We start from the raw sequence: 14,298 nt of genomic DNA, 5'->3' as shown, positions 1-14,298 counted from the left end.
GTGGCGCCACTGTGTCGCGAATATATTTCTTTGTGGCGCCACTGTGTTGCGAATATATTTCTTTGTGGCACCACTGTGACGTGACTGTATTTCTTTGTGGCGCCACTGTGATGCGAATGTATTTTGTTGTGGCGCCATTAGTTTCTTTGCTCACCGCGCGCTGAAATAATCGCAGCGCCTAGAAATGAGTAAAATCCTGGTACGTTGTTCAATATTTATTCGTGCGATTGATCAATCCATATTGATTTTCCACGGTTAACGTTTATCAATAGAAATCGAAAATGAAACACATTGATTGGATACCTCGAGCAGTACAAACATTTTCCTAGACTCGCTTAATGTTCACGTAAGGCCTAAAAGGAAACTGTTCGTGCTATTAATATGGCTTCGTTTTCCTGCTTGGAACATGTATCTCATTTACGTGGGAAATACGCACAAATTTCATCCAGCGCATTGTGATTACCGTCATGAAACGGCATACGTGCAAAAGTAACGAGTATATTGCCAACACTATTAACCGAGGACCATCGCTTTTCCAGCGTCGGAGGAACGTGCGTGATTTGCAGTTACATCGAAATCGTTTGACATACAGACATCGATTATAAAGATTATTTTAATGAATTTATAAATGAATTTACAAATCCATTAATATGCGATTATTTTCTTCTGGCTGTGTATATCAGACCTGCTCAACTTGTTACATTGAATATATTAACGAGAGAGGGATAGAGTTGTAGACTTAAAGAGGGTGATAGAGTCTTATATTAATTCTTAGAATATTTAATTGATATGTTCGTTAATTGCAAAGCTAAAGAGACAAGTGTAAAAAAGAAATGGGGTATGAAACTGTTAATCAGAATAAGTTAAATCATTTATAGCTAGATTTTACGAAGTATGTATCTATTTGTTGAATGATATTGGATGTTCATATTATAATATTTTCAGATTACAATAACTTCCTATTTAGGTTCAATTTTTGTACATACGTTTGGAAAGATTTTATTTTGCATAAAGATCCGCAGTCTATTAATGACTTTACAATAGTTCAGTTGAACAGGCCTGGTGTATATCAAATATCAACTCTTATCGGTCCGATTGCACTTCTGATGTGATATTGCAATTTTAGCGTATGAGTTTTAAAGTTGATAGATCTGAAATAACGTAAACGTTCAGAGTGAATTAGAAAATAACATAAATGTTTTTTAAAAATATCAAGTGTTTTGCCATGATGTAATTATATATACGAAACACCTATCAAATAAATACCAAATGAAACTACGACTCACCGATAAGATGTATATATAACACTAGCGTCCGATAAGGGTTGCCGAACACCATACTTGCTGAACGTACAATTCCTTGAAACCTGAGTTGAGCAAACTGTAATTCGTAATTATGATTACCGAGCAATCCGGTTGGGGAACTTGATTAATTAATCGTTTGAGTCACGAATTTTTTATGTCTTTATATTCATCAGATTTTAAAAATTCGAAATGATCGAGCCAATGTAACTATATATTTGTTATTCTATATTCTTCGACTATTATTATTATTATTAATTTAGAATGATAAAATAACGCACCTAACAAATCTAAAATATTCTGAAAAATAATTTCTTGTGCCTCAAATACGTGCCTAAATTGCAATTTAAATATTAATAATGATTTAGTTAAAAATTGATTTTCTATATTCTTCGATAATTATTAATTTATAATAATGTGAACGAGAAAAAGTGGAATATTCGGAATAATTCTTTCGAATGTCTCTGATATGCGCCTACATTGTCATTTTAATATCAATAATAATTTAATAGAAAATTTCCATTTTTTTTTTTTTAGAAAATACAAATTTCTGTTATACATATATTTATTTACTGTAATTAAGTAAATGAATATGTAAGGTTGTCTACTTTCTCTGCATTATTTATGGGGACTCTACGAAAGTAAATAAAAATATGGTGCTCAATGTCAAGAAATGCGTGAAATAATTAAAAATTGTACGGAAAGAGATGGCAAACACACTTATCGCTATAACTCAAAAGGTTAACGAATAATCAGATACGATTAGCTCTGGTAGATTACAAGATGCTAATTTATAGTTGCAGATTACAAATGTAGTCGGCTATTGCTGATTAATCTGACAATTGCGAGTGATCGTTAGGAAAGTAATCGCAAGCTAAACACTGCCCAATCCTGCTTATACCAAAAACACGAAATATCTTTTCTATGACGATAATGTTTACAATTTCTGTATGTCAAAGATATCGTGGGTGAGAATCACGCGATATCGTTATCGATTAGTGCGCTTTGATAATCACTACGAGCACATCTGGCGAATTTAATTGTAGATGTAGCTATTATGTATATGTATATATATATATTAGGGTGGTCCTTATTTTTTGACTTTGGAATTTTTGTTATCTTAAAATGTTCCAACTTGTAAAAAAACAAAATCCCTATGAAGTTTGATTTCGCGTAAAATTAATTATACCTGACATCATTGTTTCTACAAAACCTGTACCAAAATTATCTACCATCGACGGTGTAACTTTTTCTTCTTCGTAAAAGATTCCCCTCACCACCTATATGACACGACAACTGTGTGATCTCACTCAAATATAATTTATAAAATAAATTAAGAATACCATCAAATGTAATAGCTATTTCGATAGTCATATTATACTTTAATTTGACATACACTTACCTCTAAGATGGTGATAGGCTGAATTTATTATTGCACTTACACGAATTTTTACAATATTTTCCTCATTGTATGGGTATATATGCTGCGACAACTAATTAACTTCGGGGTAAAAACTTAGTCATAATTAATGAATTGTGATATTTATTTATCATGGCTGTATTCTATTAAAACTGTACAAACTTAATAATATGTGTTTCTGTCATTTACATGTGTTAGTTCAAAAATTTGTTTCGTTTAAGTATTATGTAAACTCTTTATTATTTCTTATAGAATCTGCGACCAAAACAAGTACACGGTTACTTTTAAATTATCTATCGATTATATTCCTTCCGAGATTCGTAAACTTTTCGAATTGATATCGAGCGAAAGGATTGGACAATCTAATGCATTTGTACGATTGTTTGTAAAGCAATCAAGGATCTAAAAACCTTAATTTTGCCAATTTCCTCTAAACTCAAATGTTTTCCATTATCGTACTGATTTTTTTTCGAAAATGATACACAAACCATCGCAAAATGGACATTTTCCTATGCAATTTGAAAGAAAAAAGTCTGTACGATTTTTCCTGATCAAATTATGTCATTTTTTATTTAATTGTACGTTTTTCAATAAATAACGATTTTTGTACTATCGCTCTTATCGGATTTAAGAAGAAGCTAGTTGTAGTCTACCGGTCTATAATCACCATAGTCAATAAAGTATTTCAGATTACCGGTCGATAACCATAATCAATGAAACATTTTAGCTTATCGGTCGATAAACAGTGGCAGTATCAAGACTAATAATGTCTGCCGGTAAGTAATGTGTTAAGGAAGGCTGTGTAAATTTGCGTTTTCTAGTGACAGGTAGTTAAAATTTAGTAATATTATGAAATACTTATATTATATTAGGTAGCATTCGAGTTTTTTGAACTTGAACTAATATTAGCAGAGCTAGACGGCAAATCAATAATAATTGCTATAATTATATTATTTACATGCCTGATTGTGACATTTTATATGTGCTATTTTTAATATTATATCTATGAAACAAGTAATTAAATAGTATAGATAGGTTTCGCTACAAAATCTTATATATTATTAATAAATTACTCATATCTTCTACACACATACATTGAAAATAAAATGTAAAATACTTCTTTTATTTTATTTACTTCAATGCGCAAATCGTTTTTTAAATATAACGCTTTCCTTTACACAATCATAAATACTAATTAAGAAACTAAAAAATACGCTGATTAAAAACTTCAACATTGCAGATGATAGACAATTTTTACGGTGAATTAAAAAATGCTAAGGTATTGACATAAATGGCATAGTATTGAAAAATAATCTAACATTATAAACATAATTTCGTTCTAATCGAGTCATGTAGAACGCTACTCTTTGTGCATTCTTCTGTACATATATGTCAAGATGTGTTTAGCAATTGGAAAGCACCTATAGACTCCTGATAGATAATATATTAAGAATACTAACTGTGCTGGTCTTTCTTAGGTACACCTGTAAGTCGTCATTGCTCTATTGTTCCGTACATGTTCCTTTATTTCCTTTCAACTTCGAGTTAGTGCGATCTAACTGTACATTGTACTTTACCAATCGAATTTCTTAACAGGTACACCAGGGGATGCGGGTGTCTAACATTTTATGAAATTACCTCATCGGGCATACTTTAGCACACGAAAAAACTTTGTATGCTCTGCGCATATCTGATACGTGAGGTTCCTTATGATAAGAGACAGCCGGTTAGAATGAATCAGCGGCTTGAAAATGAACAACGGATCGTATGGTTTATTACTTTCAGATGGATACCAACTTTCGATATAGGAAGTGCAACAACTGTTGGTAGGTAACCTACATCTTTCAGAAATGAACTAGATCGATAATAAACGCGTGTACAAAGTAGAAATCACAATTTAATCGACGGTTGATTATCTTTCGTGAATCACTCGCGTGTTTATGTCATCTTTAAACGTGTTTCGAAATAGTATTCATTAAATGATTTTATATACTGTGAATGAATCAGTTTGGCGCGTTCCTTTGAGTCACTGATTGCATCTTGAAGTTCACTCGAGTTTCGAGTCCAAGATGGCCCCGATGACAGATAGACCGAACTGTTAACTGAATGTGGGATACGCCTAAATTATCACCTTTTAACCGTCGCATCTTTTAGACGTTTATATTAAAATGAACATAATAAGTTGGTGCAGTGGTGCGAAAGGTAGAGGATGCACGAGGGACAAATGACTTTTACGGACGCGCTTCTTATCTTAATTCATACGTATGCTACGTTTTGTGTTCAGTCTGTGTTTTCACGGAGAGTAACTCGTTCGTCGGAAACGAGAATTCGCTACAAAGAAAACGATTAAAGGTGTCATATTGTATTGTCTACGTGATAGATTTTCCTACATTATTTTTATTTGATGAAAGTAGTTTTAATATAGAACCTCTAACATCTCTATTACTCATTTATATATTCTATTCGTTCGTTTGTGTACATTCAGTTATCATTATTTGTGCTTTTGCAAGAGGATCGCATTATACGTTACACGTCGATTTAACGAGACTTCGTAGGTAAATAGAAAACTGACAAATATTTGACCTCTTTTTCAGTCCTTTACTCAAACACTAGCTAGTTTACAAAGTATTAAACAATAATGATCATAATTTACCATCCAATTCTACAAACATTTGAAACATTGTTAGTCTTTCGAACAAAATGGTCATGGCGAATAGAATATCTGTTTCAATGTTGAATAATCTTTAAGATAAACTTGATGTTGATCGAAAAAGAGATTGACATCTATGTTGAAAATTTATATATATATATATATAAGTATAATTGATATTTGTACATCAATTATTTGTATAGGGTTGTATATTAGAAGTATATTTTATGGCAATTTATATCATCATTGTTTTTGCCAGAGTATCTAACTAATTGGACAAATAGAACTCAAATATGTTTTGGTTTTTTATCTATCTACAAAGTTTCATTAAAATTCATGTATAACATATTGCGTGGTCCCCTTGTTAATGAAAGTCTATGTATTTGTTACAGATACAAGATTGTGATATTTATGTAATAAAAGATTTGACCCATTCTTAGAATAAAAAAATGGAGGCAATTGTAGAATTTAATTACGAAGCACAAGAGCCTGATGAATTAACTTTAAAGAAAGGAGACATTATCACAGATATTAAAAAAATGCTAGGTGGTTGGTGGGAAGGTACTTTAAGAGACAAACGTGGCATGTTTCCTGATAATTTTGTCAAGGTAATTTTTGTTTATTTCTATAAAATTAATATCTTTTACATTTTAATAAATAGAGAATAGCAAAATAATTATTTCAATAATAGAAGTTAGTTGTGTCATCTCTTTAAACATAAGTACAGCCTCTACATGTTCTTATTTTCTTGTTTATCTTTATATATTTTATCTTTTACCAACAGTATTATTAGAACATTTTAGTTTCCCCGATCATTACCTTTCAAAAAGGTCACAACATTTAAAAAGAAAATAAATTTAAAATTGTTCTAGGAAGTTTAATTTGAGATTTTTCATTGCACAGTAACAATATTTATAACAACAGTAATAATATTACAGAATAACAGAACATTTATTCAATTTTATTACTTAAATTTTAGGTATTAGAACCTTTGTCAAGTGGAAGTACAGGAAGTGGAGGATGTGAAGTAGTTAATAGCGCTAAGCCTGAAGAAGTTACCTTGAGAAATGGAGGCTCTAGAAGACGATTTTGTAAAGTTGTTTTTAGTTATGAGCCTTGCAACGAAGATGAGTTAACATTGATACCTCAAGATTCGATAGAATTTTTGGGTGAAGTAGAAGACGGATGGTGGAGGGGTAGACTTAAAGGCAGAGTAGGAGTTTTCCCCTCAAATTTTGTATCTCCTCCTGTTTATGAAGAGTCTGATAAACACAAAGATCAAGATAAAAAAGAAACGTGTAAAGTACTCTTTTCTTACGAGGCAGCTAACGAAGACGAATTAACGTTGAGCGAAGGAGATATAATAACTCTTCTTTCTAGGGACGTTCCCGATGAGGTATAGATTATGTGCGCGATTACAGTATTCTTAAATATATAAATTTTTATTCATGCATGTATGACATAAAAACTTAAAAAGAAATAATCTATGTTAAATAAATATTAAGTAATTTTTAGGGTTGGTGGTTAGGAGAGTTAAAAGGCCAAGTGGGCTTATTCCCCGATAATTTTGTTGAAATAATAAATTCTGGAACTGATCACACAGATCACGAACAAAGATACGAGTCATCTGTAAAATCGCTTACTAAACATACCGATCGGGTAAAGAAAAGTAAAAAAGCACATGTCAGAAAAAGCTTGGATATACGAAACGTAAACTCAGGTACTTAATTTATTTACAAGTAGAATAAGTGCGTCTTATTCAATCATTTTATTCCACAGTAATCGAATGTAAGAATTAACGTCAATGGTGTCATTTTTTGTTATATAAAGAAACAACTAAGAAAACCATATCAACAAACTCTCCTTCTTTGACTACATCGACTTCTCCAGGAGTTGGTGGGAGTAGTGGAGATAGAAAATCAGGGGGACATTTAATCATATCGAATTTAAAACGTCTTGTACGCGATGTGGGAACCAACAATGATAATGGAAGTACCAATACAGCTTTGGGCGAGGAGTTGGATGGAGTGGAACGGGGAGAAGGAGCACCACTTTCTCACTTAACAGCTTCTCGAGCTAAAGCGCCCCGACGACGTCCGCCGTCTTCGCGACATCTACGACATCATGCTACTGGATCAACAGTCACCACCACAAACGCTATAACATTGGTTAGTGTTCGTGGTATTACTTAAATATCAATTTGAGCTGTTTCGTTTTGATATATGATACTCCGACACTTGGCTATAAGATTCCAACTAATTTCCTCTGATAGATACTATATAAAAATATATACTAGATATTAAGGTGAAGTAATTTTGATTTTTATTTACAATAGGAAGATAACTTAGCAAACGGGAATGCAGATACTACGTTAGAACAGTTACGCGAAGAAGAAACTGAACTAGCTGGACTAGCTGCAAAAGCAAGAAGAAAAGCGCCTTGGGTAATTTAATATATTTCATCTTCGCACAGACCTTGTAACGCTAACAAGTTGCGGGTGATTTTTTCAGAGACATAAACATTAAATATATTTTGTGACAAATTATTTTTTACAGGTAGAAGAATTAAAATTAAATCAACTAGAGAGGAGAAAAATAGGATCGATCGATCGCGTTGATAAATCGGAAGTTAAGAAAGAACGCAGTTATCCACGGTAAGTTTATATTAATCTCAATTATTTCTTCTATCAGGAAACCAAAAAAACAGATATTTTTTTAACTAACATATTACGTTAATTTGATACATGTTACAGACTGACAGCATTGACTGCCACGGAATTAATCAACAAATTAAAAACAAAGAGTGAAGAAATTAAAACAAAAGATAAAAGTCCGAAATCTGATACGTCTCCACACCTAGAGCAAGGTTTACCTACTTCTGGCACCCCTGATTACGTTCCGTACGCTCTCTATAGTCAACTATTAGAAAGGGTAAGCATAACAATATAACATCAATTAATTTTTACCATAGTATAATATTTCTCGAATTATTTTCGGTATATTAAGATTTATCATTCATATACAGTTTTTAGTTTTTTAAGAGAATACATTTATATAGCAATTTCACGCTTCAAATAGTTGTGTTCCTTCTATACATAATTATAATTTTATTTTATGGAAAGGAAATCACTGCATGTGCTTTATATCTATAAAGTACTGGTAACTGTATAAAACAATTCAACACTTACAAATGAAAATTACTCATAATAGGTTGCCACATTAGAAGAAAAACAAGCAACGTTACAACAGATAGTGGGACTTCTTCTGGAACAGTTTGTACCTCTACTGTCTTCAATCAACAGTCCTACAGACTAATAGATTCGAACACATAAATTTTACACTGTTTCTTTATGCATAATACAACTTTCTCGATTCGTATTTCCATTGTAAATGGGAGAGTCAACTAATAATTGTATCATTTCTTTTTTATTTATTCAGGTTGCTAGCGTCATTTATAATTATTTTCGTCGATATGGTAACAGTATTTGTCTAATTTGGCTAACAACGAAACATTCCATATGTTATCCTGTACATTAAAAAAGTATTCCTCTGATTTGCGATATAATCTCACCGTAATTGCCTGATTTTGTTATTATTTTGATATTTTTTTAAACAGAGCCCAGAAATTCCAATGAGGTGCATATATCACAAATCAATTAAACTATTTTATATCTATGACGATATAATTTTTTTTTTACTATTATTCCAATGTACATGATTGAATTAAAATCGAATAATATGGTTTTTAACCGGTCAACGTGGAAACATTTAAGACCTTGTTTATGCTGATAATAACATGCTGGAGAATTTCTCTGTGGGAGATATGGATTTCAATTCAAATGTACGTTAATTTACTCAAAATACGACGCGTGACATATCTAAAAGCTGCTTCCTATATCCACAAGAGAAAAGTTACACATGGTATTTACGTTATAATAAGGAGGACTCGATAATTTACGCTGACCGATTAAGGATACTTGATATATACATTTACATGAGTAATGAATTTAAAGCATTTTCAAATGTTTGTTACAAAAATTGATATATCGTTCTGATACATCTCATTAATTTACATCTTGAAACTACAAGAATGCATTTGTACTTAAATCGTTAAATTAATGAAGATTATACAACTTGTTTCCATTTTTTGTTAAAGTGCTGCCTCGCAATTATAATACGATGGTAATCATTCTTAAGTTCATTAAATACTTCGAGTGCCAATATATTTAATTTTATAATTTCCTTTTGCATAATTCTTTAATATCGTCATAAACTGCTAAAAGTCTTTAGTTCTAATTAATAACACTAAGAAATAACTAAACATATATACAGTGAAATAGATTAAATACCTTCAAACTATTTTCTAAGTAATTAGCAGAATGTATTTTCCCCTCCATATGTAACTTGAAATGGTGCTATGTGATAAAATAGTTGTGATATGTTGTCACATATAATATGACTAAATGAGGCAGCGAACTATTATTAACAATTTTTGTCCTAATTACAATTAATAACAACCGAGCAACACGATGTATGAAGCTTATCTTTAAAAATTGCATATTAATAACTTTATTCCATATAATCACGAAACTGTTAAATACTTGAAATCTTTTTATTTTTTTAAATAAACAAAATTTTACGTAAATATGATAAAATGAAGTAATTAGAGATATGTGAGATAAATACAAGCAAAACAATATTTAATTTTTTATATCAGTATTTGATGAAATATATTTAATGCTTTGTCTCAAAGAAGGCAGATTCAAAGGTTTCCTCCAATTGTAATCATATTATTTCAGACTATATCTTAGTTGTATGCGAATGTGTAAATACACACTATCATAAATTAGTCGAATAACATTAAAGTCTTATTGTAATTTGCAATTTAGCTAATGCATATACCATCTTGAAAATTCTAGTCTGAAAGAACAGATTACAGTGATTATAGGATTGAAGTGCCAGAGCCAATGAAACTAACACTGTCACTATGAATGTCATTCTTAACAAGTACGTCTTTCAAAAAGCAATGATATGCATGTATTTCAATTCAAATCTTCTTACAGAGATCTAAAATTTACAATTATCTTTTCCTAATCTTCATAATCTTTCATTACATTTAAAAACGAATATTGAGAAATGTCTTTAATTTTTCGAACAATTGACGAATTAAATGTTTAAAGTGCAGTAAGTCCTTGAAATGTATAGTGTACCTGCATTCGTGTCCTCATATATTTTGCAAATGTATTTACATATCAATGAGATTTTCTTTTCATTATTTTTTCCTCTCATAAAAAAATAAATGGTTCAGTTTAATTTTCCTCCTTTTAATACATTATGTCCATGCAAGTCAAGAACTTACTGTAACAGTATTTTCAATATCTTTCTTATTCAATTCAAATGGAAATCATACTTCATTACATTTTGAAGAATACTTGATGTAATATATAGCATAGTATGTTGGTATTGTATAAAATTTTTACGTACTTCAAGTGATTATAACTTATTTAAGCGGGGTATAAATATAAGTGGGACGGAAATAATTACAAAATACAAGTATTTCTTTTGCATGCGAGGAGAGACATATGTTAGAAAATGTTAAAGTTTTGCAGCTTCAGAATTACATACACTTTTATATTTGTTTGCCTTTTTACTAGATATGTTCTCTTCGTTGCAGTTGATACTCTTGTTACTAATACTAACTGCATATATAATGTAATCTTTCTAAGCATATGGAAAACATACAATTGTCATCAATGAAATGTTTAGTATTATGTCATCAGTACAAGATTTTTAAGAAATTTATCAATGAAGCAAAGATTGCAAACTATGTATACATACGCATATAATATCATAATCACAAGTGTGCTGCTACTCATCAAAGAATTTAATTTTTTCATGTGTCATGTTTAACATGCAATAGACGCTTAAAAGTATATTTCACATGACATTCGTTTCCTGGTATGAAGTACAAGAAAATAAATTTGTTGTTTAATTGGATTGCAACTCAGAATATCGGTTTGACATATACCTTTCTTAAAAAATTTAACTGGTGTTTACATTAACTATATTTAAATAAAAATTTTCATAAGTTTCTTACAACACCTATTATTGTATATATATATTTATTGTATCATTTGTATGTTTATGTATAATATTGATATTGTGCTAAGTATACCTGATCTCCAACAGTTATGTTGAATAAACGCAGCAACTAGATATAATGCAAAATAAACAATGTTAAATTGGTAGATTAGTTAAATTTAATCTCAACAACTACACAAGTTAAACATCATTTCTTAAGAAAAAGTATTTTTATTATACTTCAAGAATCTTTCATTTTCTTCATACTTTTATAGAAAATGCAACATAAAATTTTCTGCAACAACTATTATGATTTTGAAGAACATTTCTTTAATTTTACATGTAGGCAACTGGGTTTAAAAACTTATAGCACACTGATCATGTTTAAGGAAGGTCCAAGCAACTGATATCACTCCATAGAAATCAAATTCATATTCACCTCGTAATATCAGAAACAAACCATTTTATACTTTTATACATTATCATAACTGAAACAATTTAATGTAAGATTTTTACATAGAAGTATGTTTACATCTCGTAAAATCATGATTTCTATTTACAAACCTAACAATATAAATTTTGCACACCTCCACAGATAGATAATATGTGACAATAATAGTCCTAAGTAAAACGAAAACAACTTCTCCAATCTTGTATATATTGTTGTATTTTAACCTTTTATATTATGATATCTTTAAAATTTAATGTAACGTCAAAATTTCAAATATGGACTGGTTATGTTCTAAAATGTATATTTAAATTACGAATTAATGACTTGAGTATCATTGTTCCCATAAACACATTGTCTTCCTTTAAAAACGAGTTTCATAATCTAAATACATTAATTGAAACACAGCAACGACTTTATTGACTAGCATAATAAAAAAGTGTGCCATTAACATGGATTTCTAAATAAATGAGGGACTATCGAAGCTTGCCTTCTATAAAATGTACACCATGTTTTCAACTATTTTACAGTTTAGCTTGGAAACAAATGTTTTCGTTAATAAAAAGTTAGATTATTATATGATGTAAGAATTATGCATCCTTTTATATGCTAAAGAAATTATATTACTGTTTTTGAAATTTGTAATTCATCATTTTCGTTTAAAGCATGCGAATGATAGTTAATAATTTTTGTGTAAACAATTATGTAGCATGTTATCGCGATTTATATTCCATGTTTCAATTTTTGGATATCTAGTAACTTAAAACCGATTATTCGTATATTATAATATGAAACGACGAACTGCAAATTGTTTTGTTTTCTTTATTCGTTAGTGCACATAGAAATATAAATGAAAAATAAATGTTTATGAAAATGTAGAGTATTGAATGTATTCACACTTCGACTACTTATAGATAGAAAATTTTGATTATTGTTTATGTAACGTATGAAACGTATTGTAAAAATTAAAATTTTTAATTTACATTATGCTTGCATCAAATGTTATTAAGCAGTAAAACATTGATATAATCGTATTGCTACTACAATATATATATAATTATCAAGTATTACTAAAACCTTTTAACAAAGTATTATTGCAGCTTAGCAGCTGATTTTTAGTTGATAAGTAACTAATTTAAAAAGCATGTAATAGATGATAAGAAAATACTTGAAAAAGCACAATTTTTAAAAAACATAGTCTTACAATTTTCTACATGTATATAATCCTTGAAAAATAGGAAATAGTATTTTTCCTTTCTTATTAATTGTATGTTTAGATTAATTAAAATTTGTAAATAATTTTACTAGAGTACATCTTTTTTGCAAGTAACAAAATGGATACATGTAGTTACACATTAAACATCTGTATATAATTAATATTTGGGTTTTTACTACATCAATTTATCCTTCTCTCTCTAAAATTCGATATTATAATAAATATGTATTACTATTTGTACTTTGTGCTCATATTAATATTTATATTTTTATTAAATAATGTATAAACTCATAAATAATGTGATAATGCAATGTTGTAATCTATACAAAAGTATTTCTAAAATTATCTAGGGGTGCATCCAAATAGACCACCGCACTAGTGCTGTCGAAAAGCTTGGAAAAGCGAGTCGAGCTAAGCTCGAACGGCTCGAATAAACCGAGCAATCGGAAAGAAAGGAACAGTTCGAACGTACTCTAAGATTGCCGATTTGTTTAACCCTTTGCGAACGGGAGCATTTTCAAGCTTAACACAGCGAATGCGAAGAATACTACTTATTTAACCCTTTGCACCGACAGCATTTTTTTTTACTCGACCATATCAAGAGACTCTGCTAACTAAAGTGACTCGACGTGCATTAAAGGACATTGATGCAACCGCCTAGCGCGTAGCCTTCGCTACCGCGGCTCTACCATCTCTATGTTATAATATATCAACACAATTAAAATGATTGCATCCTAAGAAGTACTTTCAAATTTCATTTATAATTTTTTTTTTTTTTTTTTTTTTTTTGAGGCGACTAAGGGTGCCAGTTTTATAGTCGTGTTAGATATTTTATTGACGCTAAAACCAGTGCGCATGCGCGGCTGGCAGCCAAATCTGGCATCGCTATGTTTGTTACACTCCGCTCAGTGTATGAAGAGTAGCTTGAGCGGTTCATGTACTATATGGTCGAAGGTTCGCAGCAACTTCGAGATGGCAACCGAATAGCCAAACAGGCTAGTACAAGTTGCCGCATAATAGGTGCACTTCTGCGCCGAACCGACGTTTCTGTAAGTATAGGTTGACTAGTTCAAAGGGCCACCTTTTTGGTATGTTCGGAATTCTGGCTCGATTCTACAGTTTGGTATCAGGAAAACATGACATGCGAAGAGGTGGCACGTTTACGCCTACGAGCAGGCAACCG

The 14,298-nt window shown here is 30.6% G+C and overlaps 2 protein-coding genes across 4 annotated transcripts; one reads left to right on the top strand and one right to left on the bottom strand.

Moving 5' to 3' along the window:
* Positions 1-14,298, bottom strand: part of LOC128887214 (uncharacterized) — a 144,355-nt gene that overhangs the window by 127,018 nt on the left and 3,039 nt on the right.
* Positions 1,295-11,367, top strand: LOC128887148 (SH3 domain-containing kinase-binding protein 1-like). 4 transcript variants are annotated; one of them, XM_054142725.1, is made up of 9 exons: positions 1,295-4,547; positions 5,764-5,979; positions 6,351-6,767; positions 6,887-7,091; positions 7,202-7,539; positions 7,707-7,814; positions 7,927-8,024; positions 8,124-8,301; positions 8,581-11,367. In XM_054142725.1, exons 2-9 carry the CDS (start codon positions 5,821-5,823, stop codon positions 8,683-8,685), a joined length of 1,608 nt encoding a protein of 535 aa, XP_053998700.1. In that variant the 5' UTR covers positions 1,295-4,547; positions 5,764-5,820; the 3' UTR covers positions 8,686-11,367. The 4 variants fall into 4 exon arrangements, with proteins under 4 accessions (XP_053998700.1, XP_053998708.1, XP_053998678.1 ...); XM_054142733.1 differs by lacking the exon at positions 1,295-4,547 and adding an exon at positions 4,569-4,923; XM_054142703.1 differs by lacking the exon at positions 1,295-4,547 and adding an exon at positions 4,570-5,073.

Source organism: Hylaeus anthracinus, unplaced genomic scaffold, assembly GCF_026225885.1.
Source record: "Hylaeus anthracinus isolate JK02 unplaced genomic scaffold, UHH_iyHylAnth1.0_haploid 0, whole genome shotgun sequence".
Classification (NCBI taxonomy): domain Eukaryota; kingdom Metazoa; phylum Arthropoda; class Insecta; order Hymenoptera; family Colletidae; genus Hylaeus; species Hylaeus anthracinus.
The sequence above is the reverse complement of the archived record's forward strand: the minus strand, read 5'-3'. Positions and strand labels throughout refer to the sequence as shown.